Source organism: Cervus canadensis, chromosome 13 (assembly GCF_019320065.1).
Source record: "Cervus canadensis isolate Bull #8, Minnesota chromosome 13, ASM1932006v1, whole genome shotgun sequence".
In the NCBI taxonomy this organism is placed as follows: Eukaryota; Metazoa; Chordata; class Mammalia; order Artiodactyla; family Cervidae; genus Cervus; species Cervus canadensis.
In genome coordinates, this window is record NC_057398.1 from 28,079,550 (window position 1) to 28,095,361 (window position 15,812).

General features: G+C 35.6%; 1 protein-coding gene across 2 annotated transcripts in view; it reads left to right on the forward strand.

Moving 5' to 3' along the window:
- Positions 1-15,812, forward strand: part of SPEN (spen family transcriptional repressor) — an 88,506-nt gene that overhangs the window by 57,055 nt on the left and 15,639 nt on the right. For both annotated transcript variants that reach the window (XM_043485892.1, XM_043485893.1), the window contains 7 exons: positions 3,315-3,475; positions 5,031-5,231; positions 8,719-8,870; positions 11,412-11,537; positions 12,046-12,159; positions 13,040-13,153; positions 14,765-14,865. In XM_043485892.1, coding sequence (XP_043341827.1) covers positions 3,315-3,475; positions 5,031-5,231; positions 8,719-8,870; positions 11,412-11,537; positions 12,046-12,159; positions 13,040-13,153; positions 14,765-14,865 — 969 coding nt within the window. The remainder of the gene's footprint in view (positions 1-3,314; positions 3,476-5,030; positions 5,232-8,718; positions 8,871-11,411; positions 11,538-12,045; positions 12,160-13,039; positions 13,154-14,764; positions 14,866-15,812) is intronic.

Here is a 15,812-nt window from a genome sequence, read left to right on the forward strand (position 1 = left end):
TAGTTAGTATTTTGTAACTCAGATATCTCCTTTTGGCTCTTACTGGCATAGGTTTATTTCTTTATGTTTTAAACTGCAGAAAACTCTGATAACTTCATAAAGTTTTTTTATCTTTTGCCTTATGTGAGAACTAAATAAAATTCTGTGTAAGTTGTATTTTCTTAGGGTATTCCACTCCGCCGGCCCCAACCTGAGGCCGGTTGGTCTCAGTTCTTGGAGTCGGACTTACTCATCTGACTGGTTCAGAGTTTGTTGTGGATGTGAGAGCTCTAGTCTGAGTGCAAATGACAAAAACTATTGAATTTTTCTTTTAGGGAGTGTGCCTAAGGTGGATTTACCACCTGTGCCCCACCCCCAACCCCCATCCTGAGTTGTTTGCTTAAAGGATTAAGTCTTCCACTATAAGGAGCTGAGAGTATGAAGCAGAATTTCAGAACCCTGTAAATAACAGAACCTGTAAATAGCTTTTTATTTTTAGTGTATTTGGAAATGCTATAAAAGAACTTAAAGCCATAGCAGTCTTGCACATGGAGTACTGAAATGATAATTTAATATTTCTCACATGGTTCTTGGGCATTATAAACATGTTATAGTGTCTGTCTCTTATTCTGACCATGTTGCCATGTTATGTTTTCTCCTTGTCTTTCTTTTTTCCCAGAATTTATTTTTAGTTGGAGGGTAATTGCTTTACAGTTTTGTGTTGGTTTCTACCATATACCAACATGAATCAGCCATAGGTACATGCACATCCCCTCCCTCCTGAACCTCCCCCACCACCTCCCACCCCATCCCACCCCTCTAGGTTGTCACAGAGTAGCAGATTGGAGCTCCCTGCGTCATAAAGCAAATTTCCACCAGCTGTCTGATTTTACAGATGGCAGTGTATATGTTTCAGTGCTACTCACTCAATTTGTCCCACCCTCTCCTTGTCCCTGTGTCCACAAATCCACTCCCTATGTCTCTATTACTGCCCTGCAGATATGTTTATCAGTACCATATTTCTAGATTACATATATATGTGTTAATATATGATATTTGTTTTTCACTTTCTGACTGACTTCATTCTGTAATAGGCTCTAGGTTCATTCACCTTATTAGAACTGAGGAGATGAGTTCCTTTTTATGGCTGAGTAATATTCCATTGTGTATATGTACCACAACTTCTTTATCCATTCATCTGTTGATGGACATCTACATTGCTTCCATGCCCTAGCTATTGTAAATAGTGCTACAATGAATATTGGGGTACATGTGTCTTTTTCAATTATCATTTTATCCAGGTATATATCCAGTAGTGGAGTTGTTGGATCATATGGTAGTTTTATTCCTAGTTTTTAAAGGAGTCTCCAGACTGTTCTTCATAGTGGCTATATCAATTTGCATTCCCACCAACAGTGTGATAGGGTTCTCTTTTCTCCACACCCTCTCCAGCATTTATTGTTTGTAGATTTTTTGATGGTGGCCTCTGATCAGTGGAGTGATACCTCATTGTAGTTTTGGTTTGCATTTCCCTAATAATGAGCAATATTGAGCATCTTTTCACATGCCTATTTTTTGTTTGGGTTGTTTGTTTTTCTGGTATTGGGCTAGATGAGCTGTTTGTTTATTCTGGAGGTTAATCCTTTGTCAGTTGTTTCATTTGCAATTATTTTCACCCATTCTGAGGGTTGTCTTTTCATTTTGTTTATTGTTTCCTTTGCTTTGTGAAAGCTTTTAAGCTTAATCAGGTCCTGTTTATTTATTTTTGTTCTTATTTCCATTATTCTAGGAAGTGGGTCAAAGAGGATATTGTTGTGATGTATGCCAAAGAGTATATTGCCTATGTTTTCCTCTAAGAGTTTTATAGTTTTTGGCCTTACATTTAGTCTTTAATCCATTTTGAGTTTATTTTATGGTGTTCAGAAATGTTCTAGTTTCATTCTTTTGCATGTAGCTATACAGTTTTCCCAGCACCACTTATTGAAGAGGCTGTCTTTTCTCCATTGTATATTCATGCCTCCTTTGTCAAAGATAAGGTGGCCATAGGTGCATGGATTTGTCTCTGGGCTTTCTGTCTTGTTCCATTGGTCTGTATTTCTGTTTTTGTGCTAGTACCATACTGTCTTGATGACTGTAGCTTTGTAGTATAGTCTGAAGTCATGAAGGTTGATTCCTCCAGCTCCATTTTTCTTTCTTAAGATTGCTTTGACAAAACACAAATTGTCTTTTGTGTTTCCATACAAACTGAAAGTTTTTGTTATAGTTCTGTGAAAAATATCACTAGTAGTTTGATAGGGATTGAATTGGATCTGTAGATTGCTTTGGGTAGTATAGTCATTTTCACAGTATTGATTCTTTCAGTCCAAGAACATGGTATGTCTCTCCATCCGTTTGTGTAATCTTTGATTTCTTTCATCAGCTTCTTATAGTTTTTTCCATACAGGTCTTTTGTCTGTTTAGGTAGGTTTATTTGTAGATATTTTATTCTTTTTATTGCAATGATGATCTCCTTTTCTTTCAACTGTGATTGTCTTACACTTTAAGGTTTGTATTAAACTGAAGAGAAAAATTAAATTTCATTGACTCTCATTTCTCACGTTATTCACAGAGAAAAGAGCCTAAACTGACAAGATTCTAGTAATTTGTATAATGTTTCTTTATTAATCCTTCAAAAATATAAACCTGGGAAATTATTTTGAATATCTGTGTTTTCCTAAAAATTATTATCTATGAGGTGGTGGTAATAGTAGTAGTAACAATAATAGTAACAGCATTACCACTTCATTTATTTCTTGCCAGTCATATTCTGAACTCTAAACCTGTGTGGTTTTTTGTTTCTTAACCTTGTGAGATAGGTACTATTATTATTTCCATTTTTACAGATGTAGAAACTAAGCCCTAGCAAGAGATTAAGTGACTTGTCCAAGGATACATGCTGTATGTCTGAGTCAGGATTTAAATAGACATCTCTGAATCCAAAACTCATATATCCACTATTTTATTAACATTACCCTTAAGTCATGTGTGTTTACCAGTCTTATTTTATTTGGAAAAAATTGTTCAGATTTTGCACAGAACAAAACATTTGTCTTTTGGTGGCCTGTGGTGGTAAAAGATTGTTACTTTTACTTCTACATTCTTAGGCCAATGTTTGCTGTCTTCCGCAATCTCTGAAGGTAGATGTGAAATAGATGTGGAGAAAGTAGGGTATCCAGAAAACCCGGACCTGAAGTTTAGACCTTTTAATGATTGCCACTTGTTGACTATAAGAAGTTTTATGTGTGATTCTTTGTTGGTTTTTTCACTTGTTTGTTTTTTTCTTTGCCCATCTGTAGCACTGATTCCAGCAGTAGTTCAAGTGATGACTCTCCAGCCCGATCAGTTCAATCTGCAGCAGTCCCAGCACCTACTTCCCAGTTGCTTTCGTCTCTGGACAAAGATGAGCCCCGTAAAAGTTTTGGGATCAAGGTTCAGAATCTTCCAGTGCGCTCTACAGGTAAAATTTTGTATTACTGTACTTTCCTTTCTGCTATTTTTGGGGAATAAGAGAGCAACTTATATTCTCTCCATTGTATAGATTTTGTTTAAATATCTCTCTTCTGACTGTGTTGGTAATATTTTCTATTTGTCTTTCAGCTTTGACTCCTTTTTCTTTTTGTGGTTCATTGACATTTAATGCCATGTAATAAAAAGCAAGTGATTATAATTTATGTAATTTCTAGGTTGTTACATATGTAAGATTGCATGTTACTTGTACCTAATTATATATACATATATATATACATTATTATGCATATTGTATGCATTTACACACGTGAAGATTGTATGGTGTATGTTATATAAAGAAAGCATGGTTCATTTTGAATAAAAATGCTTTCTGGATTAAATATTTTTATATTAGGAAAAATTTGGTATAATGAACTTATAGAAACACTATTTTGAGTTAGATTTATAGTGGTCTGGAGTCCTATGAAATAACTTGGACATAAAAAAATTATGCTAGGAAACCCATTTCAATAGGTTAACATTTTAAATGAAGAAAGTCATGAATAATGACTAGGTAGTTAAAAGCGCTATTGTAATTTTTATTCCGATTTTTTTGGACATTTGGCTATAATGTATTTTTATTGCTATGTCAGGCATATATTGAGTATGTAAACAACCGTTAGTAGATGGTCAGACCAACAAAGACCAAACCAAGTATGTCTTGCTAAGCAGTGCATTTCAGTGATTACTTATTTATTAAAATAGCCTGTGAAACCTACATACCAGTTTTATGAATAGAGACTATTGAGATACAAATGTTGATGAACTTTTGATTTAATTATACTTTGTAATTTAGGAATGGGCAGGGGTTAAAATTGGCTTGTCTTTCTGTACAGTTTTAATTTTTATAATGGAACTAATTAACACAAGACTTCCAGATAGTATAATTTGTCTCTAAAAGGCCTTTTTAAAGTTGTTTAGCATGTTATATGCCATTTCCCACACAGTTTTATCATCAGCTTGATGCTTGGAAAACCAGAGATATGGCTTTTTTCTCAAATCTTTAAAGTTTTCATATACATATATATGTATGTTTGTAAAGTTTTTATCATGAAAATGTTAAACTCACCCACAGTAGAAGAAATAGCAAAATGAACTTCCCTTACACCATACCAGATTTAAAAATCATCAGTGTTTTGCCACACTTGCTTTAACTATCTCCATCTTTATTCTTTCCTGTTCTTGTTCCCTTTTTATCCTAAAGTGAATCCCTGGTGTTATATCATTTCACACTATCTTAAAGGATCTGTACATACGAGTATTTTCCTGAGTAACCATGCTATATCATTCTTACCTAGCAGATAACCAGTAATATCTTCTAACACCCAGTTTATTTTCAGAATTGTTCAATAGTCTCTAAAATGCATCTTTAGAGTGGTTTAATTTGAAAAAGTAATGTTTTAATGCTAATTAGGTCAAAAGTCAGGTTAAAGACTCAGTAGCTTACATTTTGAGTTGTAACCGTATTAGAAAAATGAACAACTTGTTTTTGTTTGATGGTTTAGATACAAGCCTTAAAGATGGCCTTTTCCATGAATTTAAGAAATTTGGAAAGGTGACTTCAGTGCAGATACATGGAACTTCAGAAGAGAGATATGGTCTGGTATTCTTTCGGCAGCAAGAGGACCAAGAAAAAGCGTTGACTGCATCAAAAGGCAAACTTTTCTTTGGCATGCAGATTGAAGTAACAGCATGGATAGGGCCGGGTAAGAGACAAGAGACAGCTCTGTTAACACACTTTCATTGTCTTGTTTTAAAGAGCTGTTGTTTATTAAGTTGTTGCTCAACTTAATAAAATAGATTGTTTTGGTTCAGGAGCCGTGAAGATTGTTTTTGTAAAAGGTAGTTTAGGCCCTTGTTGAATCCCACCTCCCCAAAGGATTGAATTGATTGAGATAAGGTGGTAGTTCCCAGGAGAATGAAAACAGATTGCATCAATTTGAGGGACTAGTTAGGCCAGTTTTGTTTCCATTATGCTCAGCACAAATTGGACCTGTTATTCCAGTTTCCATGACCTTGAAAGATAATGACAGATTGAGTATATGCAGCCCGTTGAAAATTTCAAGGGGACGTTAATATTGCTCGAACCTACCTGTAAGACTTGTCTATTCTAAAGCAGGAAGTCTTGTCAGACATGACGTGGGTCAGTGTTCTTGTTCCAGAGCCACCCGCAGTGCTTGTTTATAATGCAGATTTTTGATCCTACCCTCGCTTACTGGTTTAGAATTTGCATGCTCAAGTTTTTAAAACCCCTGATTTACTTGTGAGTAAATCTATAGAGGAATGAGCAGAAATGTTAACTTTATGCATTCGCATTATGTATGCGTGGGACAGTTGAACTTTAAGAGTGAGACTTTGAGTGGAATTTATAGGATAAACATAGCCCATTTTCTTGGAATATTCATTTTATTTGACAACTAAGAGAAAAAAATAGATTTTCTCTGATAAGAGTGTGTGTTATTTGTATATTAAAACAGGCACAGAGTTGTTAGAATGAAGACTATAAAATGTGCTTAAAACACAGGAATTCAAAGGAATATTAACTTTTCAAAGGAATTGTTAATATAAGTTATGGCTTCACATTCATTTCCTCCTCTGTGGAGTGTACTGCCCTAATTTATACTGGGCTAAGGGCAGCTCAGAAGTTCTTTAACACATTTTAAACAGTCAGAACTGACTTTGAGGAATAATATTTCGAATGTCATATAATCTGTACAAGTTTTTAGAGCCATATATACATATGTAATTTTTAATTAGTGAGGATCTAACTCAGGGATGTTACATTCTAATCGCCAAGTAGTGGGCCTAGCTTGAGATTTTTAGTGGGAAAAAAAAAGAATTGGAGGTCTTCCCTGGCAGTCCCGTGTTTAAAACTTCGTGCTCTTAGTGCAGGGGGCTCAGATCCCATCCCTGGTCGGGAAACTAAGATCCTACATGCTGCACAGCATGACCAGAAGATTTAAAAAAAAAAATCATTTTACCTGATTAGTTAACACCAGGATGTTAACTGGGCTTTAACTACCAGCTACTGAAGATGTTGAGATGTTTTTTTAAGCCTCTCTGGTGTCTTAGACGGTTAAAAATCTGCCTGCAAGGCAGGAGATTCGGGTTTGCTCCCTGGGTCAGGGAGATCCCCTGGAGAAGGGCATAACAACCCATTCCAATATTCTTGCTTGGAAAATCCATTGGACAGAGAAGCCTGGTGGGCTACAGTCCAGGGGCTCACAAAGAGTCAGATACTACCGAGCCACTAACACTTTCACTTTTCTTTCATTGAAGATGTTGAGAAGTTGGATTGGTTCAAGCCTAGGAAGGCCAAAGGTACTTTTCCCAAGTGGGACAGCATTGAAAAGCCAATTGAATGGGTTATTTGAAAGTTGTGTAAGGACATTTGGTTGGAATTACGCTGTTGGATGGTTGTCATAAATGTTTTATATTGAAATGTATGGAGCTGATTGCTTTCTTAGGTCAGAGACCTCTTGGAATTAAAAATATCCAAATCCCGGAAACCTAACTTTGCCGACAGACCTCTGGTGGCTTCAGACACTGTGCTTTTTCACTCTGCTGCACAACCTCACAAGCCCCTCAACATTTCAGTGATGTGTAGGCAATAAGAGTTAAAACTGGTCATGAAGGCTGAAAGACACACTCCGAAATTTTTACTGAGCTGTTTGGTGGAATTGAAGTCATGGTAGATTTTAATGGTTGCAAATCATGCTTTATCATTCTGATTCTGCTTTTTCTTTTTTTTTTTTTTTACTGCACTGCGAGGCTTGGGAGATCTTAATTCTCCTGACCAGGGGTTGAATCTGGGCCACAGCAGTGAAAGCCTAGAATCCTGACCACTAGGCCACCAGGCCAAGGGAACTCCCCTGATTCTGCCTTTTGAAGTACAAATCTCAAGATGTGTCTGAATTATTTTTTCCTTCTTTTAAATGAAATATTTCTAAGTATGTACTCTCCTAGATAATTTTAAGAAGACCTTGTTGAGTTTAAAATGAGACATACCCTCTGTGAAATAAGATGAAAATGTAGATAAAGATAGGTGTAATGAGCACTGAGCAGGTTCTGGGTCCATCTGACTGAAAGTATGTACTCTCTGATGGTTGGGTGAGATTAAGCTCTGCTACCGTTAGAGCTATTGAACTGGAATCAGGAGTGAGATGTATTCTGGCATAGTTCACCCAGCAGCTCAGAAGTTGAGTCTTTTTAATATCAGTGTTGTTGTTAACATCATCAGTAATGTGGCTGGACCTGATGAACACTTTGTTTTAGTCAAACTGATTAGATACTAATTTTTTTGGATGGCTTTGTTTTACATTAAAAAAGGAGAGAGATACCATACAGGCCATATTATGATTGTTATCCAGAAAATCTTGTAAGTCCCTGACTTCTTGTTGTGTAGTCACTCAGTCATGTCCCACTCTTTGCGACCCCATGGACTGTAGCCCGCCAGACTCCTCTGTCCATGGAATTTTCCAGGCAAGAATACTGGAGTGAGTTGTCATTTCCTTCTCCAGGGGATCTTTCTGACCCAGGGATCAAACACAGGTCTCCCACATAGAAAACAGATTCTTTACCATCTGACCCATGTGGAAAGCCCATCCCAAGTTAAATGGAACTTCAGAGAAAGCCTATGATTGAGTTAGACATTGAACCAGGACTTTGATCATAAGAAATAAAAACCTTAAGAGCCATTTACCCTCGTTCTGTTTGTCACTGGGTGCCATGCAACACCAAAAGAAGATGCTTGTAAGCGTTACTTCAGTCAGTTTTCATGCAGTTACTGTTCTTGTATCTAATTTTAGGATTTTAGTTCTACAGTCTGCATTCAGAGCCTACTACATAATATTGAAACCTAAGATTAGGCTTAAATAATTGCCACCTTCCGCTGGGGGTTAAAACCTATTTCTGAGATAGTGATTATCTTTTAAAACAAATCAACTGAAATGGAAATTCAGTCTACTTTTCTATTTGAAATATCAAGGTGCTAACTTTCTCTTAATTTTTTGGACATGTTTCTCTAGCCTCTGTATTCTTCTTTTGCTTTGGAGCTGTTTCTGATGGTATATATGATTTTTCAGATTACATGAGAATTAAGCCCCGTATATCAGAGATTTGATTTTTTAGAGTAGATTTTCCCATGATATATGAGTAAACATTAAAACACTCTCTGCCCCTCCCCACTTACAGAAACGGAAAGTGAAAATGAATTTCGCCCCTTGGATGAAAGGATAGATGAATTTCACCCCAAAGCAACAAGAACCCTTTTTATTGGTAATCTTGAAAAAACCACTACTTACCATGATCTTCGCAACATCTTCCAGCGTTTTGGAGAAATTGTGGTATGTTGGTTTTTTTTTTTTTTTTAAATGAAAACAGTTTTAAATCTTTGTCATAAAACATACAGCATAAGTGCAGGTTATATTTGGAAAAATGTATTTAGATGGTATAATGAATATTTTTCTCATTTGCCCTATGTGTTTTTAACACCTGCTAAAAGATGATCTGGCAAAACTCATCAGGGACTGCTTTATGTGTGTATGTAAAAATATATATAATTGTCTTTATTTTATTTACATGTGTATTTTCCTTTCCACTTTTCTTATCTTTGTCCATTGGATGCTGTTTTAATGCCATCTCTAGTCCTGTGGGTTGAAAGGAAAATCTGGAAGAGAAAAGATGTCTGTAAGAAAGAAGCAGCAGATTAGTATATGGTTCTTTTTATCACAATGCACATTAGAAGTACCTTGGGAATTATTGGAATGTGGTTGTCGTGCTGGAAGCTTGGTTCTGTTTTGAAGTTTTAATTAGAATCTGTTTAAATTATGCAAATCATTGTTTGATTTAGAGATAGAAGGATTTTTCTGTCCTCCATGATTTAAAACTTGAGTCAAATTATAGTGAAAATAGTTTGGTTACAGCTTTGTATCCTACAATACTGTTTTGTGTTGTGTTTGAAAAAATAGGAAAATTACTTCTGTCTTCCTAGACTTTCTCTAGGACTTCACAGTTAATAATTGTGAAGAAAGTAATATATTTGGACTTTGGAGAGAAAAAAAAAATAGTTTGAGTAGAAACAGCTATTGTATATCTTTTAGGTTTGTGTTTATGTGATGTCCATTTGTCCATTCTTATGTATACACTAATGCTCTAAGCAAAAGATTCTTAATATTTTTTAATGGCATACCTAGTCTTGTGAATAAAATATTATTTGTGCTTGTGGCTGAACAAAACTTCATCTTTGGAGCTTGAGACGAGAAATTGAAGTGGTTGGCAGAAGTGGAGCAAAAACAGAGAAGCTGTTTAGGGAGAGATACAAATAAAACATTCATCTTTCTTTTCTGATTACTTAAGTTCTCTTATTTTTGTGAGGGTAATGTATACTCTTAATTCCAGCTCTACTGCCTACCTGGATGAGTGACTAGATGCTCAGTTACCTATCTGGGCTACAGCTTCTTGTGTCTTTAGATCACAGTCTGTTACTTATTTGTTTTTTGGCTTTGCGAGACTATGAATTGATAAAATTTTCAAACATACTTTTATTTGAATGTTGCTGCTACCATAAATTTTGGAGGAGTATAAAAAGTTGAATTTGGGCATGTGGATATATTTTCCTCACCAGGGTTGCTAAAAATGCAATGATTATTGTGTTTTAAGAGCTATGCTTGTCAATAAGGTGGACATGTGAGTATTCCATTTGAAAACTATTATCTTGTTTGCAGTTGCTCATGACTGTCACTATTTTAATGACATACAAACCTTGGGAACATGGTCTGCTGCTTATTGATAACAGATTATGCTATAACAGAACCTTTTTAGTGAGTCAGCCCACTATTGTTCTTTGGAAAATTTAAATGGAGCTATCTTGAGTTACTGCATTCTATGTAATGATGAAAACAGCTTCCGTTTACCATTACTTAGAAAAATTTTGAGTATAAATTATTGCTTTTTTTTTTAAAGGACCCATCAAACAGCTCTTTAAATGCATTACTCATTTTGCTCTGTTTCAGGTTTTGATTATTGGCTTGTGACCCTTAAGGAGGCTTAGATAATCACAATACATAATCTGCAATATATGGCCCAGCTCATTATTGTTTAAGTACAAGTTTTGCCATCCAAGTGTCTGGTTTCTCTGGACCATTTTCATGTGTAAGCCAGGTTTTTTCACTACCTCCTCTAAGTAGGCAGGACCAGAGTGTCAGATGTGACAGCAGGTTTTGAGCATTCCAAAGAAAGGGGGATATTCCTTTGTGTAGAGTGTTTCTTTAGTCCAGGGATGGTGTTCTAATGCATCTTCACAGAGTAGTTCAGATATTTATATAGTCCATTCATTCTGGGTATGAGAGATTATTGCCACATTTATCAGTCACCAGGTTTGATTCAGTTAGATATACTAACAGAGTGAATCTTCTGATTCAGGATTGTATATTTTAAATCACTTTTTGAAAATTTGACTTATCATTGTTATTCTTCCCAGATGCTGTATTTTAAATGGCTTGCCGCCTAATAAGTATTTTAGATATTGCAGAAGGGAATTATTTGTTAGGTTTTCATTAAATAGGCCACCTTTTACTTCTTATCATAAATTTCTCTTAACACAGGTATTATGGATTTAAAATTTTGAGTTTTGAGTTGCATTGCAGTTGCTCTTCTGCAAAGAGCTTCACGTGAGAAGAATTTCATGGTTTGTGACTACAAATGTTGTGTTGAATAGATTTTTAGGCTATTTACAGTTGCATTAAGATGTATAATTGTAACTAAGCAAGTGGTTTGGGGGGAATCTGATTGTTTTGAGAACCATGTAGCTCATATGGACTTGGTTTATTCTGATTTATTTTTTATTGGTATATCACTAAGTGGTATCCATCCATTGTTTTTTTCAGGATATTGATATTAAGAAAGTAAATGGAGTCCCTCAGTATGCATTCTTGCAATACTGTGACATTGCCAGCGTTTGTAAGGCTATTAAAAAGATGGATGGGGAGTACCTTGGAAATAATCGTCTCAAGGTAAAGGAATTTATATAAGTTATTGTGCTATTAATATTTGCTGTGTTTTTTTTTCCCTCAAGATTTGGAGGTGTTTTCTTTTGGTATATATGATTATTTAAAATTGCATTAGTACCGTTGCTGCTGCTGCTGCTGCTAAGTCGCTTCAGTCGTGTCTGACTCTGTGCGACCCCATAGACAGCAGGCCACCAGGCTCCCCTGTCCCTGGGATTCTCCAGACAAGGATACTGGAGTGGGTTGCCATTTTCTTCTCCAAAATAGTACCGTTAGATAACCATAAAGGTAATAAACTTCTTTGCATCCTCATCCTGTTATACTATAATTTGAATTAATACTCGCTTAGCCAGGCAAGATAAATTTTGTGTATGTTTTTGTTTGATTTTAACTTGATGATTCCCACTTGAGGTGGTGGTTTGATAAGATTCCTACCGAATACAAGTTTTTTCACAATTTTTGTTGTTGAATAATTGGTGGCTTAACTAATAGAAATTTTGCCTTTTGTATTCAGCTGGGATTTGGAAAGAGCATGCCTACAAACTGTGTGTGGTTAGACGGGCTTTCTTCAAATGTGTCAGATCAATATTTAACACGACATTTCTGCCGATATGGGCCTGTGGTAAAGGTAAGTGGGAAGTTTGGGTATGTGGCTTTAAGTTACTTCTGACTTCCTTTCTTTTCGTATTCTGTCCTTTAAGACCCAGTTTCTAGTGCTGACTTTTCTTTAGTAACTCATACATTAAAATCCTCTTTTTTCCAAAATTTGATCTAGAAGAGCACTTGATTATGATATGAGTATTTTGAAAAAACTATATTGAACCCATCAAAATGATTAATTTTGGAACCAGTCTGCAAAATACTGTTAAATAGAATGTTGCTTAGGGATTTCTATAATTTTATATCATTAAAATTAGTCTGATTATATAATTATTCACATTCACACTTATATGTAGTAACTAGACTTGATTTTTAAAAAAATGATAATTTTCAAAAACACTCACAAAACAGAATATTCATCCAACCAATGTTTGTTGTGTAACATTCACAGACATAATAGGAAAAGGGTCTTTGGACCCCATTCCATTATGTGAAGGTAAAGATTTTAACTTCTTAAAAGCAGATTTTACATTGTGGGAGGTATGTTGTATAACTTTGACATTTCTTTAAGTGTAACTTTTGTTGTATGGAGAAACAGTTTTTTGGTCTGGTGGTTTTTTGTTGGTACTTACTTTAATATAGGACAGTACTCAGTCAATGTGGAAAAAGTAGAATACAGAAAAACAAAATAAAAACAATATACCTCAGGCCACAATATCCACAAATCTAAACAGTTCCTACGACATTTTGTTGTGTTCTTACTATAACATGCATCATCAGGAAAACCAGTTTTTTTTCTGGAATAAAATATATATATATTTATTCTTGGCAGTGTGTTAGTGACTTAGGATGTTGTTGGGACTAACACAGAATTTTGTTGGGAATGATGTTGTTTTGTTTTTTTACAGGTGGTGTTTGATCGCTTAAAAGGCATGGCCCTGGTTCTTTACAATGAAATTGAATATGCACAAGCAGCTGTAAAAGAGACCAAGGGGAGGAAAATCGGTGGGAATAAAATAAAGGTGTGCAGAATGACTTTAAGCAGAACCAAAACAAAATCATGTTTGGATCCCAACCTTTTAATGATTGGCATTTTGTTGGCTTACAGCACATCTAGTATATGTCCTCAGTTGTCAAGGGCGATATTACATTTTTTACATTTGGCTACTTAAGGACACAGAGTCTTTTAAAACGTTACCACAGAACCTTCCCTAAAAATCCTCATTTGAGGAAGTGTTCATCCCTACACCCTGGGTTCCTGGTGCTCACAAGTGAGCTCTCAATGCAGGCTGCACTCCCAGGAGCTCCAAGTGTCAGTCCAGCTTCTTGAATGATCCTCTCTTGATCTTTTTTCCTCTTCTCTTAAAGAGTGGGTAATCACTGAAAGTATGATCTTTTGTCTTAAGTATCTTTATTTAAAAACTTTTGTTCATGAGAGTTTCAAGGAATTTATGCACTTAATAACTCTGATGATTAGATTGAAATTAGTCTTTTTAAAATAAGATATTGATAGATGGTGAATATCATGCTTTAGTGACTTTGAGGCCTCACTGAGTAAAGTTTAAATGTTCTTCCATATTTTATGTTCTAACTGTGGTTCCAGTAAATTTATGCACAAGATGTTATTGTTTAGTTGCTCATCATATCCAACTCTTTGCAACCCCATAGACTGCAGCACGCCAGGCTTCCCTGCCCTTCACTATCTCCCAGAGTTTGCTGAAACTCATGTCCATTGAGTCAATGATGCCATCCAACCATCTCATCCTCTGTAGTCCCCTTCTCCTCCTGCCTTCAATTTTTCCCAGCATCAAGGTCTTTACAATGAGTCAGTTCTTTGCATCAGGTGGCCAAAGTACTGGAGCTTCTGCACCAGTCCTTCCAATGAATTTTCAGGGTTGGTTTCCTTTTGGATTGACTGGTTTAATCTCCTTGCTGTCCAAGGTACTCTGATCCAGCACCACAGTTTGAAAGCATCAGTTCTTCAGCACTCAGCTTTCTTTATAGTCCAACTCTCATATTCATATATGACTACTGGAAAAACCATAGCTTTGACTAGAAGACCTTTGTTGGCAAAGTGACGTCTCTGCTTTTTAGTACGCTGTCTATGTTTGTTATAGCTTTTCTTCCAAGGAGCAAGCATCTTTTAATTTCATGGCTGCAGTCACCATCTGCAGTGATCTTGGAGCCCAAGAAAATAACGTCTGTCAGTGTTTCCATTTTTTCCCATCTATTTGCCATGAAGTGATAGGACCAGATGCCATGATCTTCTTAGTTTTTTGAATGTTGGATTGTAAGCCTGTTTTTTCACAAGACATTACTAGAGTTAGCTGGTCTGATTATTTAACTGATGGCCTAGAATCCTGATAGGTATGTTTCAGTTTTTGATTTTGCTTTTTCCACTTCTTCAGAAACTTTAAATTATAATCCTTTATCAAGATTTCTGTAGAATTTGAGAGTTTTCAAGTTAAAAAAATAACAGTTTTAGTTATGAGGACTATTTCACTTAAATGAGATTTAAGTTAACGTTTTCTTGAAATTTATCCAGAAGAAGAGTTTTCAAATTTGGTAACACTTTCCATCATTGAAATCTGAAACTTGCATTAAACACCTGCTATTCATTTTTTTTTTTTAAGGTGGATTTTGCAAATCGAGAAAGTCAGCTGGCATTTTATCACTGTATGGAAAAATCTGGTCAAGATATTAGAGACTTTTATGAAATGTTAGTGGAAAGAAGGTATGTATTTTAACCTATCAGCATAGCTTGAATTTTAAAATTTCTAGTACATAAAATTTAGATGGCATTAAATTCTGTTTTTCATCCTTTATTGCTACTCTCATTCCCCCCGAACTTATCCCTTTTATTATCCCCATGTATGGAAACACATTAAAAATGGATTTAAAAAAAAAAAAAAAAGGATTTTTCATGTAGCTCATGGGAGTTGGGTTAACCTTTTTTTGTTTTTTGTTTGTTTGGGGTTAACCTTATCTACATTTTCTCCCTGAGAATACTCATTAAAAGAGTTATTCTTTTCCAGACTATAACTTTATGTATAAATCATCTTGCCTTACACATTTAAATTAAACATGTTGAAATGCTATAGACTATTTTTTTTTTTTTTTGCTATAGACTATTAAATGCCCAGCCTATTTAGTAATTGACAACATCCAAGTTGTCACCATGTATGAGCTCATAGAATTAATTGAAAGAACAAAGAACTTTCAAAAGACTATCAAGAGCTTTGTTTTAAATTGAGATCTCTTAAATAATTTGTGAATCAGAAAACCAAAGCTGTATAAATTAGTAACTTTAGCTATGTAGAAAGTAAACAGTCCTTGGGAATTCCCTGGCCTTCCAGTAGAAGGACTTGCTGTTCTCACTGCCATGGACCTGGTTTCAGTCCCTGGTCAGGGAGCTAAGACCCCACAAGCCGCATGGCGTGGCACACCTTGCTTACCCTTGTCAGTGTTTGCAGTCATGGTTATGTGGTATTTGATGTTTTTCTGCTGCTTGTGGGAATTGTAGGAACCATGGCAGCTCACAGGCGTTTAAGGTGTCACCGTCTAAATCAGGCTAATGTTTAAAATTGCATCAGAACTGATGATTAATGCTTTTCTAGACCACATATATTAAAACACCCTGACAATGTCACTAGGTTCTTCAAAAGCTGATCACATTTGAAA